The 22,483-nt window shown below is 42.0% G+C and overlaps 1 protein-coding gene across 1 annotated transcript in view; it reads right to left on the bottom strand.

Annotated features, from left to right (window-relative positions):
• Positions 1 to 1,573: 1,573 nt before the first annotated feature.
• The window catches only part of LOC149431641 (fructose-bisphosphate aldolase B-like), a 30,709-nt gene continuing 9,799 nt past the window's right edge, over positions 1,574 to 22,483 (bottom strand). The window contains exons 3-9 of the mRNA XM_089665441.1: positions 21,979 to 22,190; positions 21,837 to 21,891; positions 20,479 to 20,639; positions 15,122 to 15,205; positions 9,967 to 10,141; positions 6,893 to 7,092; positions 1,574 to 3,424 (exon numbers count right to left, since the gene is read on the bottom strand). Coding sequence (XP_089521567.1) covers positions 3,329 to 3,424; positions 6,893 to 7,092; positions 9,967 to 10,141; positions 15,122 to 15,205; positions 20,479 to 20,639; positions 21,837 to 21,891; positions 21,979 to 22,190 — 983 coding nt within the window. The 3' untranslated portion in view covers positions 1,574 to 3,328. The remainder of the gene's footprint in view (positions 3,425 to 6,892; positions 7,093 to 9,966; positions 10,142 to 15,121; positions 15,206 to 20,478; positions 20,640 to 21,836; positions 21,892 to 21,978; positions 22,191 to 22,483) is intronic.

Below are 22,483 nucleotides of genomic sequence, written 5' to 3'. Positions count from 1 at the left end.
CCTTTAAGTCCTGTAAGGTGTGAGGTGAGGCCTCCATGGATCAGACTTGTTTTTCCAGTACATCCCAAAGATGCTCGTTGGATTGAGATCTGAAGAATTTAGAGGCCATTTCAATACCTCAGACTTATTGATGCTCCAATAACCATTCTTGAACCTTTTTTGCAATGTGGTAGGAAGTTTTATCCTGCTGTCATAAGGGAATGCTGTTTCCATGAAGAGGCGTACTTGGTGGTAGGTGGTACGTGTCAAAGTAACATCCACATGAATGGCAGGAGCTAAGGTTTTTCCCAGCAGAACAATGTCCAACACATCACACTGTCTCCATCTGCTCACCTTCATCCCAAAGTGCATCGTGATGCCATCTCTTCCCCAGGTAAGTGGCTGACACCCACCCAGCCATCCACATGATGTAAAAGAAAACATGATTCATTGGACCAGGCCACCTTCTGTGGTCCAGTTCTGATGCTCACGTGCCCATTGTAGGCGCTTTTGGCTGTGGAAATGGGTCACCATGGGCACCCTGATTGGTCTGCGGCGACTTCAATGCCCATTTTTTATGCTTTCAACACAACTTCAGGGTCAGCATGTATATCCCACCCACTTCCAGATGCCATGGTAATGAAATAATTAATATTATTCACTTAACCCCTAGGCTCTAGGGCGTCTGGGCCCTGACACCGAGCGGCCGCATATTTGCGTGCCATTAGAAAATACATATGTGCTGAGAGCACGCTCCCTGCACGCTCCCAGCATATATGTCCGTGACTCACGGAAAGGTCCCGATCTCCCCTTGCGATCGGGAACTTTTCCGATCATGTGACCGCCGTGATAGCGAATCACAGCAGTTACATGACCCTAAAACGCTGCCCGCCTCCTGAAACTCTTAAAGGGCCGGGAGGCGCCGGCGCAAAGGGGTTAAGCTGTCAGTGGTCATAAAGTTATGGCTGATCGATGTATATGCTAATGCTCAGGATGGAGATGGGTTGGTAACACTGAAAATTGCGGAGCTGCAAGCTCTCAATAATGCTGCCATCCACTGTTCTACATCAAAGGACAATCTTGTTACAAATCACTTCTATTTCAATGTGTGTTTAGCTTTAGAGTTGGAGTTCTTCTTTTATTCTTCTCTGGGTAACAGGTTTCCTTTGTAGTATTGATGTTTACATCAGTTACAAGACTAAGGTTAGCCATCTTTGAAAATGCAAAGTTTATATACTGTATAGTTTTAGAACTATGAAGGAACTGCAAACAAATATTTGTAGATGGTGCTGCATACTAACAATATTAGTAAAAACTGGAAGTGATAATCATGAACTTCTATGGTATTGATATTCCTTGCATTTTCCTGTGTAGCAGTGTATTATGGAAATAGTAACTTCCCCTTTTTTTTTCCCACAGGATCAGCTTTCTTTATGGAGGTTCAGCCATGGCAGCTGCCTGCTATGTCAGCAGAATATCAGTGGCCTAGAGCCATTTCGGGTGACTGTATTGTTCTAAGACCAGAGCTGCACAGTCTGTATTCCAAGTCTGAGCCTATACACTTCATTTTATATAAGTACAAAGCACACACAAGTTATTTTAAAAGGTTTTATTGGAATGATGTTTCTGGTGTTTTGGTCGTACATCATATAGCAGCATTGCAAAAATATTTCACAAATTGAAGGGAAGTTCCACCCAGAACTAAAATGCCATTTTGGGCAAGTATGCTGAGTAATATTTAATTCTATGTGGTTGTTATGGCACCTTTAGTGGACTAGACTGGTCAATAGTGCATGTTTTTAATTTGTAACCTTTTTTTTGTATTTTGAGAAAAAAAAAACTATTTTCTGAGTTACCCCTTTCCACAGAAGTGATTGTCTTACCTTTTGGCCTACAGTGTCCCTATATACCTTTATTCTATTTATGTCTTTTGTATGATCTTTCTCATCCTTTTTTTCATTTCTTCAAAACTAAAGCAACTGTTAGGCTGAGGAAGAGAGGCTGGTTTAGTTGGGAGGAAAGGCTTAGCTCTCGTGGTAGGCTTTGGAGGTAAGGAGAGGCTGAGCTGTACAACAGGCAGGGAAGGAGGGGCTGAGCTGTGTCCAACAGGCAGGGAAGGAGAGGCTGAGCTGTGTCCAACAGGCAGGGAAGGAGAGGCCGAGCTGTATTTAGGAGGCAGGGGAGGAGAGTAAAGGCTGAGCTCTATTTTACAGGCAGGGGAGGCGAGACTGAGCTGCAAGTAGCAGGCAAGGGAGAAAGACTAAGCATGTATGTAGGAAAGATGGACTGAGATTCATTAAAACGTTGACAATAAAAATATTGCTGTTTTTGATCTTCCTCCTCTGAAAGACCCATGAGCGCCTCTAAACCAGTTTTGGATTTACAAGTATGTAGAATAGATATGTTAAAATAAACAAAGGACCTTATGCTGGCCATACATTGATCATTTTTTTTCAGCCAGCAGGACCGCATTCCCCCATCCATATATACTATGGAATCCTCCCCTCTGCGCTAGTGTATTCTGACAGTGGGACTACTCCACTGTTGGGATACACCAATTGGCTGCATGCACTGATCCAATGACAATTTACCAGCAGTCCCATTCAAGGGGAGTCAATCATTTGATCTGACTCTGGAACATGAATGGCCATAGATGGATTAAAATTCATCCAGTACCTGCTGAACCAGCCAAATAGAGATCCATCTATGGATGGCTTTAGAAAACAGTCAATTGTTATGTGGAAACTGGTAGCTCTGAAAATAGTCATCAATCTAAACTACACCAGATTTTCCAAATCTGAATCAAATTAATTAATCAAGGGATATTTCGAGAATAGGTAACAAAAGGTCAGAAAACCCCATTTCTGCCATGCTCAATCTGAAGAACAGTGAGGTAGAGATACATGTAATTCAATAGGTTCCAGAATCATACTGCACCTAAAATGTACCTTAATTCTTGGTGGGTGAGGCATTTGGTCCTTTTCTAGTAAGTCCAGCTAAAATGTGGGAAAATTATGATGTTCCATACTGATAACAAAACAAATTCTAGCGGTCTCTTCCAAAAATATGCATTTACTGCAAAAAAATGTCACAGTAAGGTTATTAAGGTCATGCAAGGTACAGCAACCCATAGCAAATTGTTTTCTGTCTGTTGCTATCGCATCAGTAAAAGATGTCATCTGATTGGTTGGTATGAGTTACGGTACATTGCATATTGCGCTCTGCATTGTTGCCCTGGTAGCAACTGGCATGATTGGCTCAGTGTGTGGGGGAGGGGGCATTAATACCATTCAGGTAATCCCAGGAGGAATGTAAAGATGTAACACAAGGGGGCAGTGAAGGGCAGCATTTAGTAGGTGTAGCTGGGCTGGAAGAGGGATTTGGAGGAGGCGGAGTCTGAAGATCCAGAGGGTTCATACTTCCCGAGGGATGCCAAACCGTTGATCTGCAATATACAATGACAATTAGCATATGGTTAATTAACCTTTTTAAAGTATATCAACCTATGCACAACCACAACAAGTTCTATGTTATTCCTCTGTACTTATGTCTATTATTCTAATTACTGTCAGCCTCATCATTGGAAGTAGTTGAAGGAAGATCTGTTGTTACTGGACATGAGAACTGATTATATTATCCTATACCATCCTAGAGATATACAGTTGCAAGAAAAAGTATGTGAACCCCTTGGGATTACGTGGAGTTTTGCATGAATTGGGCATAAAATGTGCTCTGAACATCATCTATGTCACAACAATAGAAGAACACAGTCTGCTGAACATAATACTACACAAACATTAGATGTTGCCATGGTTTAATTGCACATAACATGTAAACATTCACAGTGCAGGGAGGAAAAAGTATGTGAGGCCCTAGCTTAATGACTTCTCCCAGAGCTATTTGGAGCCAGGAGTGAGCCAACCTTGACTCCAATCAGTGTGATGATATTGGATGTGTTGCTGACAGCTGTCCTGCCCTTAAAAAACACACACCTGTTTTGGGTTTACTGGTTTCAAGAAGCACTGTCTGATGTGAACCATGCCTCGCAGAAAAGAGCTCTCAGAAGACCTACGATCAAGAATTGTTGACTTGCATGAAGCTGGAAAGGGTTACAAAAGTATCTCCAAAAGCCTTGATGTTCATGTGTCCAAGTGGAGAAAGTTTAGCACTGTTGCTACTCTCCCTAGGCGTGGTCGTCCTGTAGAAATGACTGCAAGAGCACAGCGCAGAATGCTGCATAAGGTAAAGAAGAATCCCAGAGTGTCAGCTAAAGACCTGCAGAAATCTCTGGCACATGCTAACATTTTTGTTGACACAACTACAATAAGGAAAACATTAAACAAGAATGGAGTACATGGGAGGACACCACAGAGGAAGCCATTGTTGTCCAAAAAGAATATTGCAGCACATTTGAAGTTTGCAAAAGAGCACCTGGATGTTCCACAGCACTACTGGCAAAATATACTGTGGACGGATCAAACCAAGATTGAGTTGTTTGGGAAGAACACACAACACTATGTGTGGAGAAAAAAAGGCACAGCACACCAACATCAAAACCTCATCCCCACTGTAAAACATGGCGGAGGGAGCATCATGGTTTGGGGATGCTTTGCTGCCTCAGGGCCTGGACGGATTGTTGTCACTGATGGGAAAAATGAATTTCAGAGTTTATCAAGACATTTTGCAGGAAAACGTACGACCATCTGTCCGCCAACTGAAGCTCTGCAGAGGATGGGTGATGCAACAGGACAATGACCCAAAGCATACAAGTAATTCAACAAAACAATGGCTGCAACAGCACAGAATACGCCTTCTGGAGTGGCCCAGTCAGAGTCCTGACCTCCACCCGATTGAAATGCTGTGGCATGACCTTAACAAAGCGATTCACACCAGACATCCCAAGAATATTGCTACATTGAAACAGTTTTGTGAAGAGGAATGGTCCAAAATTACTCCAGATCGTTGTGCAGGTGTGATGTGCAACTACAGGAAATGTTTGGTTGAGGTTATTGCTGCCAAAAGGAGGGTCAACCAGTTATTAAGTCCAAATGTTCACATACTTTTTCCTCCCTACACTGTGAATGTTTAAATGTTATGTGCAATTAAACCATGGCAACATCTAATGTTTGTGTAGTATTATGTTCAGCAGACTGTGCTCTTCTATTGTTGTAAACTTAGATGACGTTCAGAGCACATTTTATGCCCAATTCATGCAAAACTCCACGTAATCCCAACGGGTTCACATACTTTTTCTTGCAACTGTAGAAAGGACCAGCTGGTAATGGGGAATAACTAGGATCAACTGCTTTTTTGTTGCCATTGAACAGTGATGCCCACTGACATGGCAGGATGGCAGGATGGCAGGATGGCAGGTATTTACTAACATTCATAACATGGGTGATGGAAAGTTTGTGCAGATAGGTAAAGACAATACTTTTACTTGTAATGACACAAAATTAGGGTTTTATGGCACTTTAAATACACCATTAAGCTTAGTCCTGAAGGATGAAGGCAGGCTATGACCCCTGGGAAATGTTGTTCCATCATAAGTAATTAGATAATGCCTGTCCATGCTTGGAGCTGTTTTAATCTGGGATTTGCGAAAAGGAGTGAAGAATCCACATCACATATTAGTTGGGCATACACTAATCATCAATAACATTATGACCATTGACAGTAAAGTGAATACCATTGTATATCTCGTTACAATGGCACCTGAGAGATATATTCGGCAGCAAGTGAACATGTCTCAGAAGTTGATGTATTGAAAGCAGAAGAAATGGGCAAGGATCTGCAGCTCTTGTGGAATGTTCCCAGTCTGCAGTGATCAGGACCTACCAAAAGTGGTCTAAGGAAGGAAAACCAGCAAACCGGTGACAGGGTCATGGGTGGCCAAGGCTCAATGATGCATGTGGCGAAGGCTGTCCAGTGTAGTCCGAAAAGCTACTGTAGCTCAAATTGTAAAAAAGTGAATGCTAGTTCCAATAGAATGGTGTCAGAGCAGAGCATGCTTTGCAGTTTGTTGTGTATGGGGCTGTATAGCCGCAGACAGGTCATGGTGCCAATGCTGACCCGTGTCCACAGACAAAAGCGCTTACAATGGGCATGTGAGAATCAGAACTGAACCAGAGAAATGGAAGGTGATCTGGTCTGATGAATCATGTTCTCTTTTACATCATGTGGATGCCTGGTGGTCCCCTACCAGGGAAAGAGATGGCACAAGGATGCACTTTGGGATCCATGGAGGCAATTTATAGGACTGAATAGATCTGCTACTGATGGCTTGGTGCCAGACACCACAGCATACCTTCATAGGTCTAGTGGAGTCCATGCCTCGATGGGTCGGGGCAGTTTTGATTGCCAAAGGAGATCTACTCAATATTAGGTGGGTGGTCATAAATTTATGGCTGATAGGTGTATACTTATAAATATCTTATATTGTAAATTGGAGGGTCTGTCTACTTTATTATGGTTACTGCATATAGTCTTGTGACTGAAGTATAGAGTAAACCCTTTCTTAATGCACATCAGTAGTTTCATATGGAGTGCGGAGATGTTAGAGCAACCATCAGGTTTTTATTGCTGTCTGCATTCCCCTTGGGAAGATTCACCCTCTCTATTTGTCCAGGTAACTATCATTACAGAAACATAAAGTGATGAGATATCCAAAAATTTTACAGTTGACACTGAAACAAATGATTATGATGAGGAGAAATCTTCCAAATAAGGGATTCAATCTTATTTTGTAGAGATTTCTTCCTATTTCCTGTCGTGTTGTCATGACAGGAAGTGAAGGGAATTTTCCCCTAATGAACCCATACAGAAAAAAAATCTGACGTGAGTTATAATCAATCCTTGCTCTGTACAAGACTAAAACAAGTTTTAGGTACAAGAGTTGAGGGGTTGTCCTGACCTTTGCCCTTTTAGCGAAAGCTTCCTGTGTCGCTTTCTCATTCTCTGTTTTCCCGACCCAGGCAGAGAGTGCTGAGGCCTGAAGGGCACGGCCATAAGAGAAGGACAGACGCCAGGTGCGAGGAAGACTGCAGCGGTTCATGGCATTCAGGTTAAGTGATGCCTCTTCTTCACTCTGACCTCCAGACAGAAAGCAGATACCTGCAGGAAATCAAGGCACAGATGATATTGTAAGTTTGCGATGCTTGTAGATCTTGTAGATCTGTTATTTATTTATTTCAGGTACTTATATAGCGCCATCAATTTTACGCAGAGCTTTACATACATATATATTGTACATTCACATCAGTCCCTAACCCTCAAGGGGTGTACAATCTAAGGTCCCTAACTCACATTCATACATACACATACTAGGGACAATTTTAGACAGGATCCAATGAACCTACTAGCATGTCTTTGGAGTGTGGGAGGAAACCGGAGTTGACATTTTGTATCTCCTAGGGCTTATGGTGGGAAAACCACCTCATTAGCATTGTCATCAACTCTAGTCCCTCCCACTTTTGTTCTTTAACCCCCCTGCTATTTAAAAATCCTACAATAATATTAAAACCCCCTTGTAGTATGCCTGGTGGGTGATGGTCTTTGTTGACTGACATGGCTTTGGTTATTTACTGTATTTTCTAGATATATATATATAATTAATTATCCATTGTACTCCACTACAGTGGTGTTTGATTTTTGATTATAAAGTCCCCATAGATTCTGGATAGGTAAAGATTTTGGTAGGTCCATTACCCACATCTATTTTAGGTGAGTAGGCATCCGATTCTTTGTCTATAATTCCTCACAATAACAGGTTTTTTTTACCAGTGTTTTGGTTCCTAGCATGGTTTGTTTAAACATTTTCAGAGTTTGGGCAACTTAAGGCATGGCCAGGGGCAGACTGACCATTTGGAAACTCGGGCACTGTCCGAGGGCCCGGGATCAGTAGGGGGTCGCATGAGATGCCCCTGGTACCTTTTTCATAGGCTTTTTTGAGTTTGGGCCATGATCCCCTATTGCCCAGGGGCCCCCGTGAGTTGTCAGTCCACCCCTGGGCATGGCTTTAAAAATCCAGATTTTTTTTTCATGCATTTCCTTGAACAGGCACATGAACATGTTTAAAATAAACTCCAACAAGAATCTGATTTCAACATTTTTAACAATGGAACCTGGTAGGTCTGGGCAAGATCTTCCAACCAGAGTTCCTGCATCCACTCCCGCACCTCTTCCTAAATTTGGTGGACACTCTGGGCAGAGGCCTCATCACTGGGCACTTTGAAGTTATAGGCAGCCAGCAGTACTTCAACCTTTAATTGTACATACAGTGGGGAAAATTTTTTGATCATCTGCAGATTTTGTAAGTTTGCCCACTTTCAAAGAAATGAGGGGTCTATAATTTTTATCATAGGTGTATTTTAAATGATGGAGACAGAAAATCAACCAAAAATCCAGAAAAAAAACACATGATACAAATGTTATAAATTGAGTTACAGTTCAGTGAGTAAAATAAGTATTTGATCCCCTACCAACCAACAAAAATTCTGTCTCCCACAGACTTTCTATGTGCTCATGTGGTACACAGATTAGTCCTGTCAATTTAAGAAGGTGCACGTTATGTGTATAAACGACACCTGTCGACAAAATCTCTTTCTTCCATTAAAACCTCTCACCACTATGGGCAAGACCAAAGAGATGTCAAATGACATCAGGGACAGGATTGCAGACCTGCACAAACTTGAATGGGCTACAAAAAAAAAAAAAATCAGCAAGAAGCTTGGTGAGAAGGAGAAAACTGTTGGAGTGATTATTCACAAATGGAAGAAATATGAAATAACCATCAATCGCCCTCAGTCTGGAGCTCCATACAAGATTTTGCCTCATGGGGTAAGGATGATCACGGGAAAAGTGAGGAAGCCCAGATTTACACGGAAGAAGCTTGTGAATGATCTCAAGGCAGTTGGGACCACAGTCCCCAAACAAACCATTGGCGACACAATATGCCACCATGGATTGAAATCTTGCAACGCCTGCAAGGTCCCCCTCCTCAAGAAGGCACATATACAGGCCCGTCTAAAGTTGCCAATGAACATCTGAATGATTCAGAGAAGGATTTGGAGAAAATGCTCTGGTCACATAAGACCAAAATTGAGCTCTTTGGCATTAACTCAACTCACCGTGTTTGGAGGAAGAAAAATGCTGACTATGACCCTAAGAACACCATCCCTACAGTCAAGCACAGAGGTGGAAACATTATGCTTTGGGGCTGTTTCTCTGCTAAAGGTACTGACTGACTTTGCCACATTGAGGGGCCAATGGACAGGGCCATGTATTGTAAAATCTTGGATGAAAACCTTCTTCCCTCAGCCAGAACAAGGGTCATGGATGGGTCTTCCAGCATGCCAATTAAGGTCATGGAGTAGCCTAGCCAGTCTCCAGGCCTTAATCTTTTAGAAAATTTATGGTGGGAGCTGAAACTTTAAGTTGCCAAGCATCAGCCAAGAAACCTTAAGGATTTGGAGAAGAACTGTAAAGAAGAGTGGACCAAAATCCCTCCTGAAATGTGTGCAAACCTGGTAACCAAGTACAAGAAATGTCTTGCCTCTGTGCTTGCCAACAAGGCATCTTACTCACTGAACTGCAACTCAATTTATAACATTTATCTCATGTGGCATTTTTGGTTGTTTGTTGGTTTGGTTTTTATTCTGTCCCAATTATTTAGAATAGACCAATTATAAAAAATGTATAGACCCTTCATTTCTTTGTAAGTGGGAAAACTTACAAAATATGCAGGAGATCAAATTATTTTCCCCACTGTATAAAACTGATCAATTTTATGTTGGAACACTTTCTTTATGGAAATTGTCATTATTGATCTGCTTTTTAAAGTTGCAAACCCCAGGACTGTCATTATGATCCTGAATTTACTATTTGGCATCAGTGTCTCACTAAAGCCTAAGGAGTATGAAATGGGTCAGTGTGGGAAGACTCATATCTCTATCCTAACAGATTTACTTTGACAACAGTCTTACGTACCTGGGACTGCAGAAGGGACTGTTCGTCTCAGAGCAGTAACAGTTGCCATACCGACTTGCTCGGGTGTAAATTTTTGAGAGCAAGATTGTCCTCCTGTCACCATGTTTGGCTTTAGGAGGGTGCCTTCAAGATACACATGATGCTGGATGAGGGCATGGTACACTGCAGACAGGACCTGCAACAGGAGAGGCACATATTTATATAATGTAGGTATATGACAACATTAGCTATTACCATACTCTGCTTTGTAATTCAATACTAATTGGTAAGTGGGCTCCAGTTAAAGTTGCAAATAGTGAATCTTTCCCATGAGATGTTGTGTTCTCTAAGCAATAACAGACAGGTTAGACTGGCATTAGTTAAAATGCAATGGTTAGTCCATCTTATATAGAGAGATCTCTAGCTGCAGTAAGCATGTACAGGGAAACAACGGAGTGGCTCTGCTTATCTAAGAAGCATAGGGACGAAGAAGGGGGAGTTTTTCTCCATAACCAGACGCCATCATCAAACCTGGATCAGTAGAAAAAAAGTGCAACTGAAGCAAACCTTAAAGCTCCCAATTGGACCTCATTTTGAACCAAATCCCACAATCCCTCTTTATAGTCTATAAATCTCTATATAAAATAATGTACTATTTAACAACAAAAAGAGTTAAACTGGTTATAGATTAATAATTTTTTTTTCATTTAGCCAGCAGAAAAAAAAACCCAAAAAACTAACAGATTCCTCCATCCAAACAATCAAGGTAGATGGAGGAATCCTCCCCACTGGCACATTGTATTGTGACAGCTGGGCTCTACACTGATCAGCGGTTGGAGCCGACTGATAGGGAAAAATTTCCCAACAAGTCTTTTGAAAGAAGTTGATCTAACTATTGACTTCTGTGGAATACACACAGGCAGAAAAAGAATGGAATTTGGCCAGTCCCTGCTGAACCGGCCCATGGCCAGCTTTATACTGCACTATGCTTTACATCCAACCTGTAGACTACTGCATTAGGGTTTCATTGAAAAGTCAGTATATAGGAAAAGTCGAGATAAAAGCACTTACGGGTTTAATAAAACAATTGTTTGTATTTTAATTCTTTGTAGCCTGTGTAACTGGGCACACTGGCTGGGGAGTGCCCTATTTCTACATACTTTGTGCTATTTATTCCTATGTCAGATATTTGGGAAGTATGAATTTGTCCTCACATTTTAACCCTTTCACTGCCAGAGACCTTTTTGCATAAATCTAGGAAATGCAAAATTTCAGTAAAAAACACACTAAAGTGAATTTTAGGGCAAACAAAAGCAATAAATTACCCGAACTGTATAAAATATAAAAGACAAGGTTTCGCTGAGTAAATAGATGCCCAACATGCCAAACCTTAAATTTGTTTGTGCCTCTGAAATGACGGCAATCTTCAGCACCCTATATTTTCTATAGGCAACTTTTCAAAAGCCCCTATAGGTCATCAGTTTAGTGTTACAGAGGAGGATTTTGTGCTAGAATTATTGCGCTCACTCCAGTGTGCACGGCGATATGTTGCCCAAATTTTGGTAAAATATAAAAGACAAGGTTGCGCTGAGTAAATAGATACCCAATATGTCAAACCTTAAATTTGTGTGCACCTCTGAAATGGCGACATACTTCAGTACCCTATGGTTTCTATAGGTGATGCTTTAAAAGCCCTTATAGGTCATCAGTTTAGTGTTACAGAGGCGGTCTGCTGGAATTATTGTGCTCACTACAGTGTGTGCGGCGATATGTAACGTGTTTTGTAATCAACGTGCATTTACATTCGTACGTGCATATATGTATATAACTGGTCATATTGGCTTACCCTTTTTTTTTTCCAGTGCGGAAGGAGAAATCTCCCACTGTATAACAAGCATGCTTTACTGCATATACAGCCTGATTTTACTGTTGTGGGTTTAGTAACACATGGATTGCTGCACTGGGGAGGCCTTCCTGGCTATTAACGGTAGAAGCAAGCAGAACTTTCACTTTTAAAAATGTAAAATGGCCATCGGCTTTGTTTCAAGTTGTTGCAAATTCCACAACTGAATTAGTGCAACAAGGGGAGGCAAGTATGGTGTAAAACTATACACACTAATCACTTAATTGGGCGATACTAGCCAGGATCTACAGGTCAGCAGGACTTTGTTCAAACTCCAGCTGGCAGCATTCCCAGACTTTCAATAACCATCAGTACACAAAAAAAACAAATGTTCATATTCAACAATGGTGTGAGAAAGAAGCTGGTGGACTACACATTCCAGCATGACCTAAAGAAAAATCATGCCGGGAATCATTTGACTTCTGTTAAAGGAGAATTTTGGAAAACTTTCCAGATCAGTGGTTGCAGCTGCTGATCAGTGTGGATCCTGCTGTCAGAATACAACGCCCCAGCGGAGGGGGAATTCCTCCATCCACCTTGCTTGTGTGAACAGAGGAACCAGATAATTTTTTTTTCTTTCAGATGCTGGCTGAATGAAAAAAAAAACTAACCATGTAAGCCCAGCCTAAAGGTTAACTCCACTTTTGTTGAAAAAAGAAACATTCCCCTCTGGGCGATCCATGTACATTGCAGGGATTTTAACAAACTTGGTTACAGATTCCTACCTTTTGTTATTCTGAAGAAACAGATTTTTCTTTGTCTGTGTCCATGTACAAAGTGAAGGACAATGGGAGTGGTTTTATAATGATCAATCAGCTGCTGCACCTACAGGGCTCTGGAAATTAGAAAATTGGCAGGGTCTGCATCCCTTTAGTCTAGGTTCACATCTCAGCGTTTTCACCCGGTTTCATGCGTTTTTTGGAAAGGGTCAGGGACTTTTTTTAAACCCAAAATGTTGCGTTTTTTGGTTCTACAGACTTCAATGGAGACACTGCAGAAAAGCATGTAGTGCGTTTTTGATGTGTTTTGCATTTTAATCTGCCCAGCAACAAGTAAAACATTTTTTTTTTAAAACCCAGTAAAACCCATCAAAAACGTATATGCAAAATGCACTGCAGAAATGGATCAAACGCATACTGCATAGATGTGAGCCTAGCCTTAGACGTGATTTCCCTTTGGGCGTATCTCACCAAAAATTACATTTGTATTGCAGGGGATGCTCAAAATGTGACTTGTATCTTAGTGCAGACTTCCGGGAAAATCAGTGAGCCAATCACACAAGCAGGAAAGCGTTGTGTATACCATCTGTGTACAGAATGCCTCCCAGTAGCCGTATTGCATTTTACAGAAAATGAGAGGGCTGCAGATTGAATAGTAAAGATCATTCTTAATAACACTCAGTTGCACTATGACTTGTGTAGCAATTGTATATGGTATATTATTATTTTTTTGATTTGCCATTTTTTCCCCATGAAAGTTGAGTTACCCTTTAAGTCAGCTCCCGTATTTCTATCCAGCAGGTCCCCTTCAAAAAATCAGTCCACTCCATATTCTCTTTTTTGGAAAGCGTTATTCATGTTTACCTATTCATTTCTCCATTTTTATTTAAAGGGTTGCTCTACTTTTTTACATAAAAGGTCCTGGGAGTTAATAGAAGATTTTTTATTTCTAGGGAATTAATTAAAGTCATGCAGTTGCTCATGTAAAAGAATGGATCACTCCCCTGCTGCTTTTTCTGGCCATTTGTTGGCCATTGGAACTGGAGTAAAGAAAGCCCTATGTAAGCTACTACCCAACATGGAGCTCTGAGAGGGTGTGAGAGTGACTGTGCTTGGCCAACCATGAGGCATCAGTGCTGTCACATGGGAGAGGGACAGTGATTCACATGCTAACCTATACTTGGGTATTTTATTACAGTCCTGGCAAGGAAGCAATGGGAGGTGAATATATACTGCAGGAGAATAGAGGGAGCTTAGTGAACGTATTATTTTGCATTTCAATGGCAAATAAGTGTCAATTTAAATTTCATTGGAGAATGTACCAGGGAGAGTGGGAATGTTTAAGGTGTAGTAAAAGGCAATTGACTCAGAGGTTGGCAGGAACCAAACTGATTCACACCAAATGCGGCTATGAAATTTCAAAGCTGCCGGTAAGTGGGATTTCATGTGCGGCTTATCTATGCGACTTCATGCATGGCTGTCAATGAAAGCAGGAAGTAGCCAAAAATCATGCAGGAACCCTTTTCAAAATCGGTGCAAGTCGGAGTCTCTCCGATGTGAAAGGTTCCATAGGCACAAATAGGGTGCAACTAATCATGTGATTTTGAACTGTAAAGTCCCATGACAAATTGCATTGGTGTGAACGGGGTCTATGCTATGGTTCTCGCCGGAAGTGGCTTTGAAATTGTGCTACTTCAGCTGCTGTAGCGCGATTTCAAAGCCGCAGGTCAGTGTGATTTCACATGCGGTTTGACGACATTTGTGAGGCTTCATGCATAGCTGTCAATGCAAGCTGCACATGAAATCGCCAAAAATCCTGCAGGACCCCTTTTCTTAATCGGTGCTGCACCAGTTTGAATGGTTCCATAGGCACAAAGAGGGTGTGATTGTCATGCAATTTTGAACTTTCAAATCGCATTGGTGTGAACGGGCGCTAAAAAACTAGCTTGTCAATTAAGGTCTCAAGAAATGTAAGAGGCATACACTTCAGAACTACAAACCAATTACTTTACAGTGCTTTTCAAACTTTTGAAGACATTTTATACACATGAAAGGGTACCCCCAGGAATTTTATTCCTGATTATGGCCAGCTAGTTGATATAGCCACAGCACAAGGATTAGTCAAGAGGAAAGCTGGAGACAGGCCAGAGCTCAGACTCCAGGGGGTCAGAACCAGAACATGGGGGGCCAAAAAGAAACCATGAAGCATATTCAGGCATAACCTAGGTCATTGCAGGCAGAGGAGGATCAGAAAACTGATAATCACAAGAAACTAGAAAAAGACTGCAAATAGAAGAGATGGACTCAAATAGGCAACAATAACAGGGCAAGGTTAAATATATTAGAGTACCAATCAGCACAGGTAGCCTGGAGCACTAATGTATGTGCTTGTACCATACAGTACTGGAGTGTGTGCACGCATGGATGAGCATACACAGAATGTTTGAGGACATAACATAGGACTGGGAATAGCACGAGGAGCGTAAATGTTTTACAGACTCCACTTATGACTGAAATACCACTTTGGGCCCGGTGAACCTTCAAGCCTTCTCACCTTTTCTGTTTCATACTGGCATCTTTGGAGGTCATGTGATCCATCGGACAGAATTTCAGGTTCCACGATTGGCACAAGACCATTCTGCAAGAAGTATACATTGACAACTTATTAATAAAATACTCTATTCTGTCACATAGCAAAGGCACATAATTTATAGAAGCTGCATATTCTGAACGAGGGGAGTTCAAGTCAAACTGGGACTGTGAATTTTTCATGTATAAAAGGGGATGCTAGCGTGGCGGTACTACATGTAGTAGTAAGTGGCAAGTGTGTCCTATTACTGATAGGCAGTGCACATGTTGCGGGCCAGTCCAGAAACTGATAATCAAGATGGCAGACAACAGTGTTAGTGCAGGCATTGAACACCGTGTGGTGATGAAGTTTCTTGTGAAAGAAGGTGTAAAACCCACGGATATCAACAGAAGACTTCAAGCACAGTACAGTGATGAGACGCTCAACCGCAGTAGGACATGTGATGTAAATGTTTCAAAGATGGCCGTATGCCCATCAGTGTGATCTTGGCAGTGGTGGTTTCCAGCCCATAGCAGTCATTCCTGTGAACATTCAGCATGTGGAACACCTGATCCTGTAAATCAACGCATCATTTTTCTGTGGAAACTGTGAACACAATCATTCACAAACTTTTGCATTTTCTAAAAGTTAGTGAAAGCTGGGTACCAACACAGCTTTCCGCTTTTGCCTGGCACAGAAGTATTCTGAGTGATTTGCATATGCGTCTGCAGAGTATATGGCCTGGTTTGATCACAAAGGGCATCCTGTTTCTCCAGGACAATGCATGAGCTCATACTGCTCACCGCACTATGTGCACATTACAGCAACTTGGCTGGGAGGTATTACCACATCCCCCTAACAGCCCAGACCTTGCTCCGAGTGATTTCCACCTATTTGAAACCATAAAAGAGTTCCTTGGAGGTCAGCGTTTCACCACTGATGATGAAGTGAAGAAGGCTGTCCTAGGATGGTTCAGGCGTACTGACAAATCTTTCTATGCCAAAGCTTTCCAGGCATTAGTTAAACTATGGGATGTGTATAAATGTAGCAGGGGAGTAAGTAAAAAAAAAAAGAATGCAGTTTCCACTTCTTGAAAGTTGTTATTTTATTATAGAAACTCAAAAGTCCCGATTTGATGTGAATGTCCCTCTTAGTTAGGTTCAAAAAAGACAAAAGTCCATCTAGCTCAACCAATATAAAAAATAAATAAATAGAAAATCTCCATATACACAATCCTATACCCAACAACCCCCCTCCTTCCCCAATAAAGCATGGTCCAATTCGCTCCAGCGGAAGAAATAAAATTCCTTCCTGATCTCCCAGGAGGCAATCGGATATGCCCTGGATCAACTACCCCTGGTTTTATTTCCTAAAAATTTTAATATCCAGTTATATTTTGTGTATGTAGGAATGCACATTTAGCTCTTTTTTAAAACAATCTACTGTGATGCCCAGAACTAGTTCTTGAGAGAGTCTATTCTACATTTTCACACTTGTGAATGCATCCTGCCTGCACTTCTATGCAAGAACCCAAGTCGGTGGTCCTGCGATTATCTGCCAGAGGCAGCCCCATTGAAAGCAACGGAAGGCTGCTGGCTCTTGCATCTACTCATACCCACTCACATGCAATCACTCATGATGTGATCACATGCGACTGATCGGCCCTGGGTGCAGACTGCCTGCGTCCAGAGCCAATCGCTTACATGTGTTCACAGCATATTCAATTACATGTGAGTGGGTGTGATTAGCTGCAAGAGCCAGCAGCCTCCCATTGCTTTCAATGGGGTTTTTTCTCGTATTTAATTGCAGAAACCCCCACTAGGGTTCTCAAAAATAACAGCATAGGCAGTGTGAATGCATCCTTACTTTGAAGAAGCCTTTATTGTATGTGGAGTTCAGACCCCCTTTCCTCCAGATGTAAAGAGTGCCCCCTTGTTCTCTGTAATGACCTGAAAGTGAATAACTCTACACCGATTTCACTGTATGGACCACTTATATATTCATACATGGTGATCAATCCTCCCCGCGATGCTACTGTATTCTGACAGTGGGGACTACTCCACTGTCAGAATACGCTGATCAGCCAGTTGGCTGCAGGCGCTGATCGAACAATAGTTTACCAAATGTCCCGTTCAAAAGACGTTGATCATTAGCCTGATTTCTCTCGAACGGGAATGGTCATAGATGGATTGAAGTTTGGATGGTCCCTGCTGAACTGGACAAATTCCCATCCATCTATGGCCAGCTGTAGAAGTGGAAATATTACTCTAGACAAAAGTAAACCAGAAAAAGTATGAGATTAGAATCCGTTTATTGCTGAATTTTAGACATTGCACTGTGCACAGAGCTGCACCATATCGTGATCTAGGCTCTGATAAGCCCTTTGTTTTTGCTCTCACTGGAATTCCTAATGGGGTTAATGACAGCCACAGAGCAAAGGCAAAAAACAGCTTAATCAGCTCTGTTTGTTCTGCACAGAACCTCTGTGTGCCAAACAGGCAGGAGTGTGACATGAAACTCTACCAGGTTCAATAAAGATCACACCACCAACCCAGCACTGATAAGTACTGCAGCAAACACTAAACAGCCCCCTTTTGAAACTTAAAAAATTGCAGGTAGACACAAAAATTAAGTATTTTAACCACTTCAACACCGGGCCAATTCTGACACTTCTCACATATACATACAAATCAAAATTTTTTTGCTAGAAAATTACTTATAAACCCGAAATATTATATATATATATATATATATATATATATATATATACACATACACACACACACACACACACACACACACACACACACTGCTCAAAAAAATTCAAGGAATACTTTGAAAACATATCAGATCTCAATGGGGAAAAATATGCTGGATATCTATACTGATATGGACTGGGTAATGTGTTAGGAACGTAAGGATGCCCCATTGTTTGATGGAAATGAAAAATATCAACCTACAGAGGACTGAATTGAAAGACACTCCAAAAATCAAAGTGAAAAAATGATGCAGCAGGCTAGTCCATTTTTCTGAAATGTCATTGCAGCAACTCAGAATGGTGCTCGGTAGTTTGTATGGCCCCCACAGGCTTGTATGCATGCTCCTAATGAGATGATGCATGGTGTCCTGGGGTATTTCCTCCCAGATCTGGACCAGGGCATCACTGAGCTCCTGGACAGTCTGAGGTGCAACCTGGCAGCGTCGGATGGACTGAAACATGATGTCCCAAAGGTGTTCTATTGGATTTAGGTCAGGTGAGCATGGGAGCCATTCAATGGTATTAATTCCTTCATCTTCCAGGAACTGCCTGCATACTCTCGCCACATGAGGCCAGGCATGGTCGTGCACCAGGAGGAACCCAGGACCCACTACACCAGCATAGGGTCTGACAATGAGTCCAAGGATTTCATCCCAATACGTAATGGCAGGCAGGGTGCCATTGTCTAGCCTGTAGAGGTCTGTAAGTCCCCCAATTGATAGGCCCCCCCAGACCATCACTGACCCAAAACGGTCATGCTGAACGATGTTACAGCCAGCAGAACGTTCTCCACGGCTTCTCCAGATCCTTTCACGTCTGTCACATGTGCTCAGGATGAACCAGTGGCGGACCTGCCAATTCTGGTGTTCAATGGCAAATGCCAATCGATCAATGGTAGTGAACACAGGGCCCACTAGAGGACGTCGGGCCCTCAGGCCACCCTCATGAAGTCTGTTTCTGATTGCTTGGTTAAAGACATTCACACCAGTGGCCTGCTGGAGGTCATTTTGTAGGGCTCTGGCAGTGCTCATCCTGTTCCTCCTTGCACAAAGGAGTAGATACCAGTCCTGCTGATGGGTTAAGGACCTTCTACGGCCTTATCCAGCTCTCCTAGAATAACTGCCTGTCTCCTGAAATCTCCTCCATGCTCTTGAGACTGTGCTGGGAGACACAACAAACCTTCTGGCAATGGCACGTATTGATGTGCCATCTTGGAGGAGTTGGACTGCCTGTGCAACCTCTGTAGGGTCCAGGTATTGCCTTAAGCTACCAGCTGTGACAGTGTGAGGAAAGTGCAGCCCACAACCGGCAACTGCATTTACATGGTGATCTGCTATGTTATTGGATACAGTTGATCACGTGGTAAAAGGCCACTGTGTTTGGCCTTTTACCACATCACGTGATCAGCTGTGTCCGTAGGAGACAGCGATCATGGAGATCGCCGGGTGCGAGACACTAGGGGCGCGCAGGAGGGCACTTTCTGAGAGGACATCATATGACACCCTCCCAGAACTGGACAACTGCGCTGTAGCCGTCATTTGGCTATAGCCTGGTTGTCAAGTGGTAAAAAAATTTTAATGCACAAAAACACAATATACAAACCAATTGTTTGATAAAATATAAAAGGTGATGGTATGCTGAGTAAATAGATATCTATTTAAAATTGCCCATGCTTGTGGAATGGCGCAAAATTATAGTACTTACAAAATCTCTACAGGTCAACTCTTTAAAAGCCTTTACAGGCCACCAGTTTAGAGTTACACAGGAGGTCTGGGGCTAGAATTATTGCTCTCACTCTGATGTTTACAATGATACTTCATGTGTGGTGCGAACACTGTTTAGATATGCGTGCGTGACCTACGTATGTGTTCGCCTTTGCGTGCAAGCATGGGGGAACGGAGGCGCGTTAATTTTTTTAAAAAATTTATTTTTACAGTGCCTCTATTCTTTTATGGCTATTACAGGGGATAAGCAACTTCCCTTGTGACAGCTGGAGCAGTGAAAGGTCCTCTTTATGGTGAGATCTGGGGTCTCCACTGCCCTTCAAAGCATCAGATTACACCAAGATCGGTTTGATCTGATGCTTTCACAGGCCAATAACAGTCTGTTTACATTAGACCAAAATTGGAAGTGACAAAATAGTCGTTGCTCCTGGTTTCTTAGACAATATAGATGATCGGAAACGTTCCGGTCCTCGATTATCTCTATGATCAGCCGGCAGAACCACTGGCTTCAGTCCTGGGTTTCCCCTGTGGGACAGGAGGGTCAGGGAATGTTTTTTTATATCTACAGTATACACAAATGTTTTTCCTTTAATTTCTTTTTTAAACTGAATTTGACACCCCTGGGTTAGAGGGTGAGGGTTTACATAACATACTTTACATACTATACTAGACTTCTAGAAAGCTGACTAAAGCTGGCCGTCAAATTGTTGTACACACTGGTTTCCATACTAACATTTATAAGCTGAAGCAGTTGTAGACAAGGCTTAACCAGTATGATGTCTACTACGTACCAAATCACAAGTGCACTTTGGTACCATCAGGTCTACCCTAAAAGATACATTAGAAAAAAATTAAGTCACCTGCTGGCAAATGCTGGCATACCGCGCCAACACGTTGGCATTTTCGTAGATTGAAAGGCTCGAGGGTGCGTGCTCTGAGATCTTCAGCACACAGCGCCACTTGGCAAAGTCAGCACCGTCCTTCTTGTACTGAGCGCAACGTTCGGACAGTCCATCCAGACCTGTAAACATAACAGCTAGAGGTTTGCAATGGAGAAGTGGAGAGTACAAAAAGGATGACTGCTACCAATATGGCTGATGGAAAACGGTGCACTGTTGGTTAAGTGAATCTGCCACTTATGTACTGTTACATCTGGGAATTAAAACAACAAAACTAAATGCTTAGCACTTCCACCTGGCAGTACTAGGGTCATTGGTTCGAATTCCAACCACAGCACCACCTACCTGGAGTTTGCATGTTCTCCGGTTTCCTCCCACACTCCAAAGACATGCTGGTAGGTTAATTGGCTCCTGTCTAAATTGGTCCTGGTATGTTTATATATGAATGTAAGTTAGGGACCTTAGATTGTACGCCCCTTGAGGGTTAGGGACTGATGTGAATGTACAATATATATATATATATATATATATATGTATGTAAAGTGCTGCATAAATTGACGGCGCTATATAAGTACCTGTAATAATAATAAAATAAATACTGTACCTAAACCTGTTTTGCACTGACTGTGTTAGAGCCGTAAAGCTCCTTCTATGTTCACTTCACCTATGCAGTTTGAGTTTGATCTGCTTCTGCAGTGCTTTTTGCTGTGCATTTTGCGTATTTGCATACGTTTCTGACTTTTTTTTTTTTATGCGTCTTGCATTTTTATGGGGGTTTTTTTTGGCTAACTTGTTGCTAATTAAAGATGCAAAACACATAAAAAAAAGCATCAGAAATGCACTACATGCGTTTCTGCAGCATCTCCTTCAAAATCTATTGAACCAAAACGCATTGTTTAAAAAAATCCTGAACCTTTCCAAAAATCACACCAGTTGAAAACATGGAGATGTGAATTTCACCCATAGGAAATCAAGTTAAATGGACTGTAGTGCGTTTCTGCATAATACAAAATGCACCACAAAATGCTTAGATGTGAACCAAGCCTTACAGGAGTGAGCTCTCAAATGCTGAGCTCAGAGCTACTGCTTCAGGGTGGACAATGTGCATGTCAGGGGTGTTTAATCAAAGAAAAAGCTCACTCCTAGTATGGGTGCCACAGGGGCAGGAAGTGAGGCAAAATCTTGCCAAATATCACAGACAGAAATGCTAACCCCTTGCCCACATAAAATATGAAAAAATGGCTGGAGGTAGGTTTTAGAGAAACAGGTAGGTATTGGCCTTAAGAGTCAAGTAGGAGTTGTTACCACCAGTATCTGACCTTGTGTGGTGGTTTCTCCATCGGTTCCTGCTAGGGGAGCAGTGCCTTTGTCTACCTGCAAAATAAAAGCCCAGATTTAATATTCATAAGATTGTACATTAATGATCATACGGTGACACCACTAAAATGAAGAAGACCAGACCTTGATTCCTACAACGATTCCCTGATCCTTCAGGATTTTGGAGAAGGGGACTCCGTCACTGGATTTTTGGTACAGGGTCTCATGGAAAAGGATGACCCCTCCTATGCTTTGGTTAAGTTTGGAGTCAGCAGTGAAGAGAAGGTTTCGGAAGAGGCGACGGTTCTCCTCTGTGTTCTCCACATTAATGCGCTTCAGGCGACTCCCCATGGTCCCTTAAATGGCAGTGTTGGACAGAGAATAGTTAAGACAGTTTCCCATAAACCAGAGTAACACAAGAGCCCTGAAAAATAAAGGGTTTCTGAACAAAAAAATGTGGATTTTAAAAGGTGGACCTTTAGTAGACAATAATCTGGGTTTGTTGAAGTGATGCTTAAAGTGGTTGTAAAGTTCACTTCTTAAGTTGTACCTACAGGTAAGCCTATAATAAGATTTACCTGTAGGTACAGTGAATATCTCCTAAACTTGCACTGTTTAGGATTTATTCACATGTGATACGGCCAATGAC

This window comes from Staurois parvus, unplaced genomic scaffold (genome assembly GCF_062004578.1).
Source record: "Staurois parvus isolate SC_StPar_1 unplaced genomic scaffold, SC_StPar_1.0 ptg002193l, whole genome shotgun sequence".
NCBI lineage: Eukaryota > Metazoa > Chordata > Amphibia > Anura > Ranidae > Staurois > Staurois parvus.
Note: the sequence above shows the minus strand (reverse complement) of the source record. Positions and strands in the feature narration are given on the sequence as shown.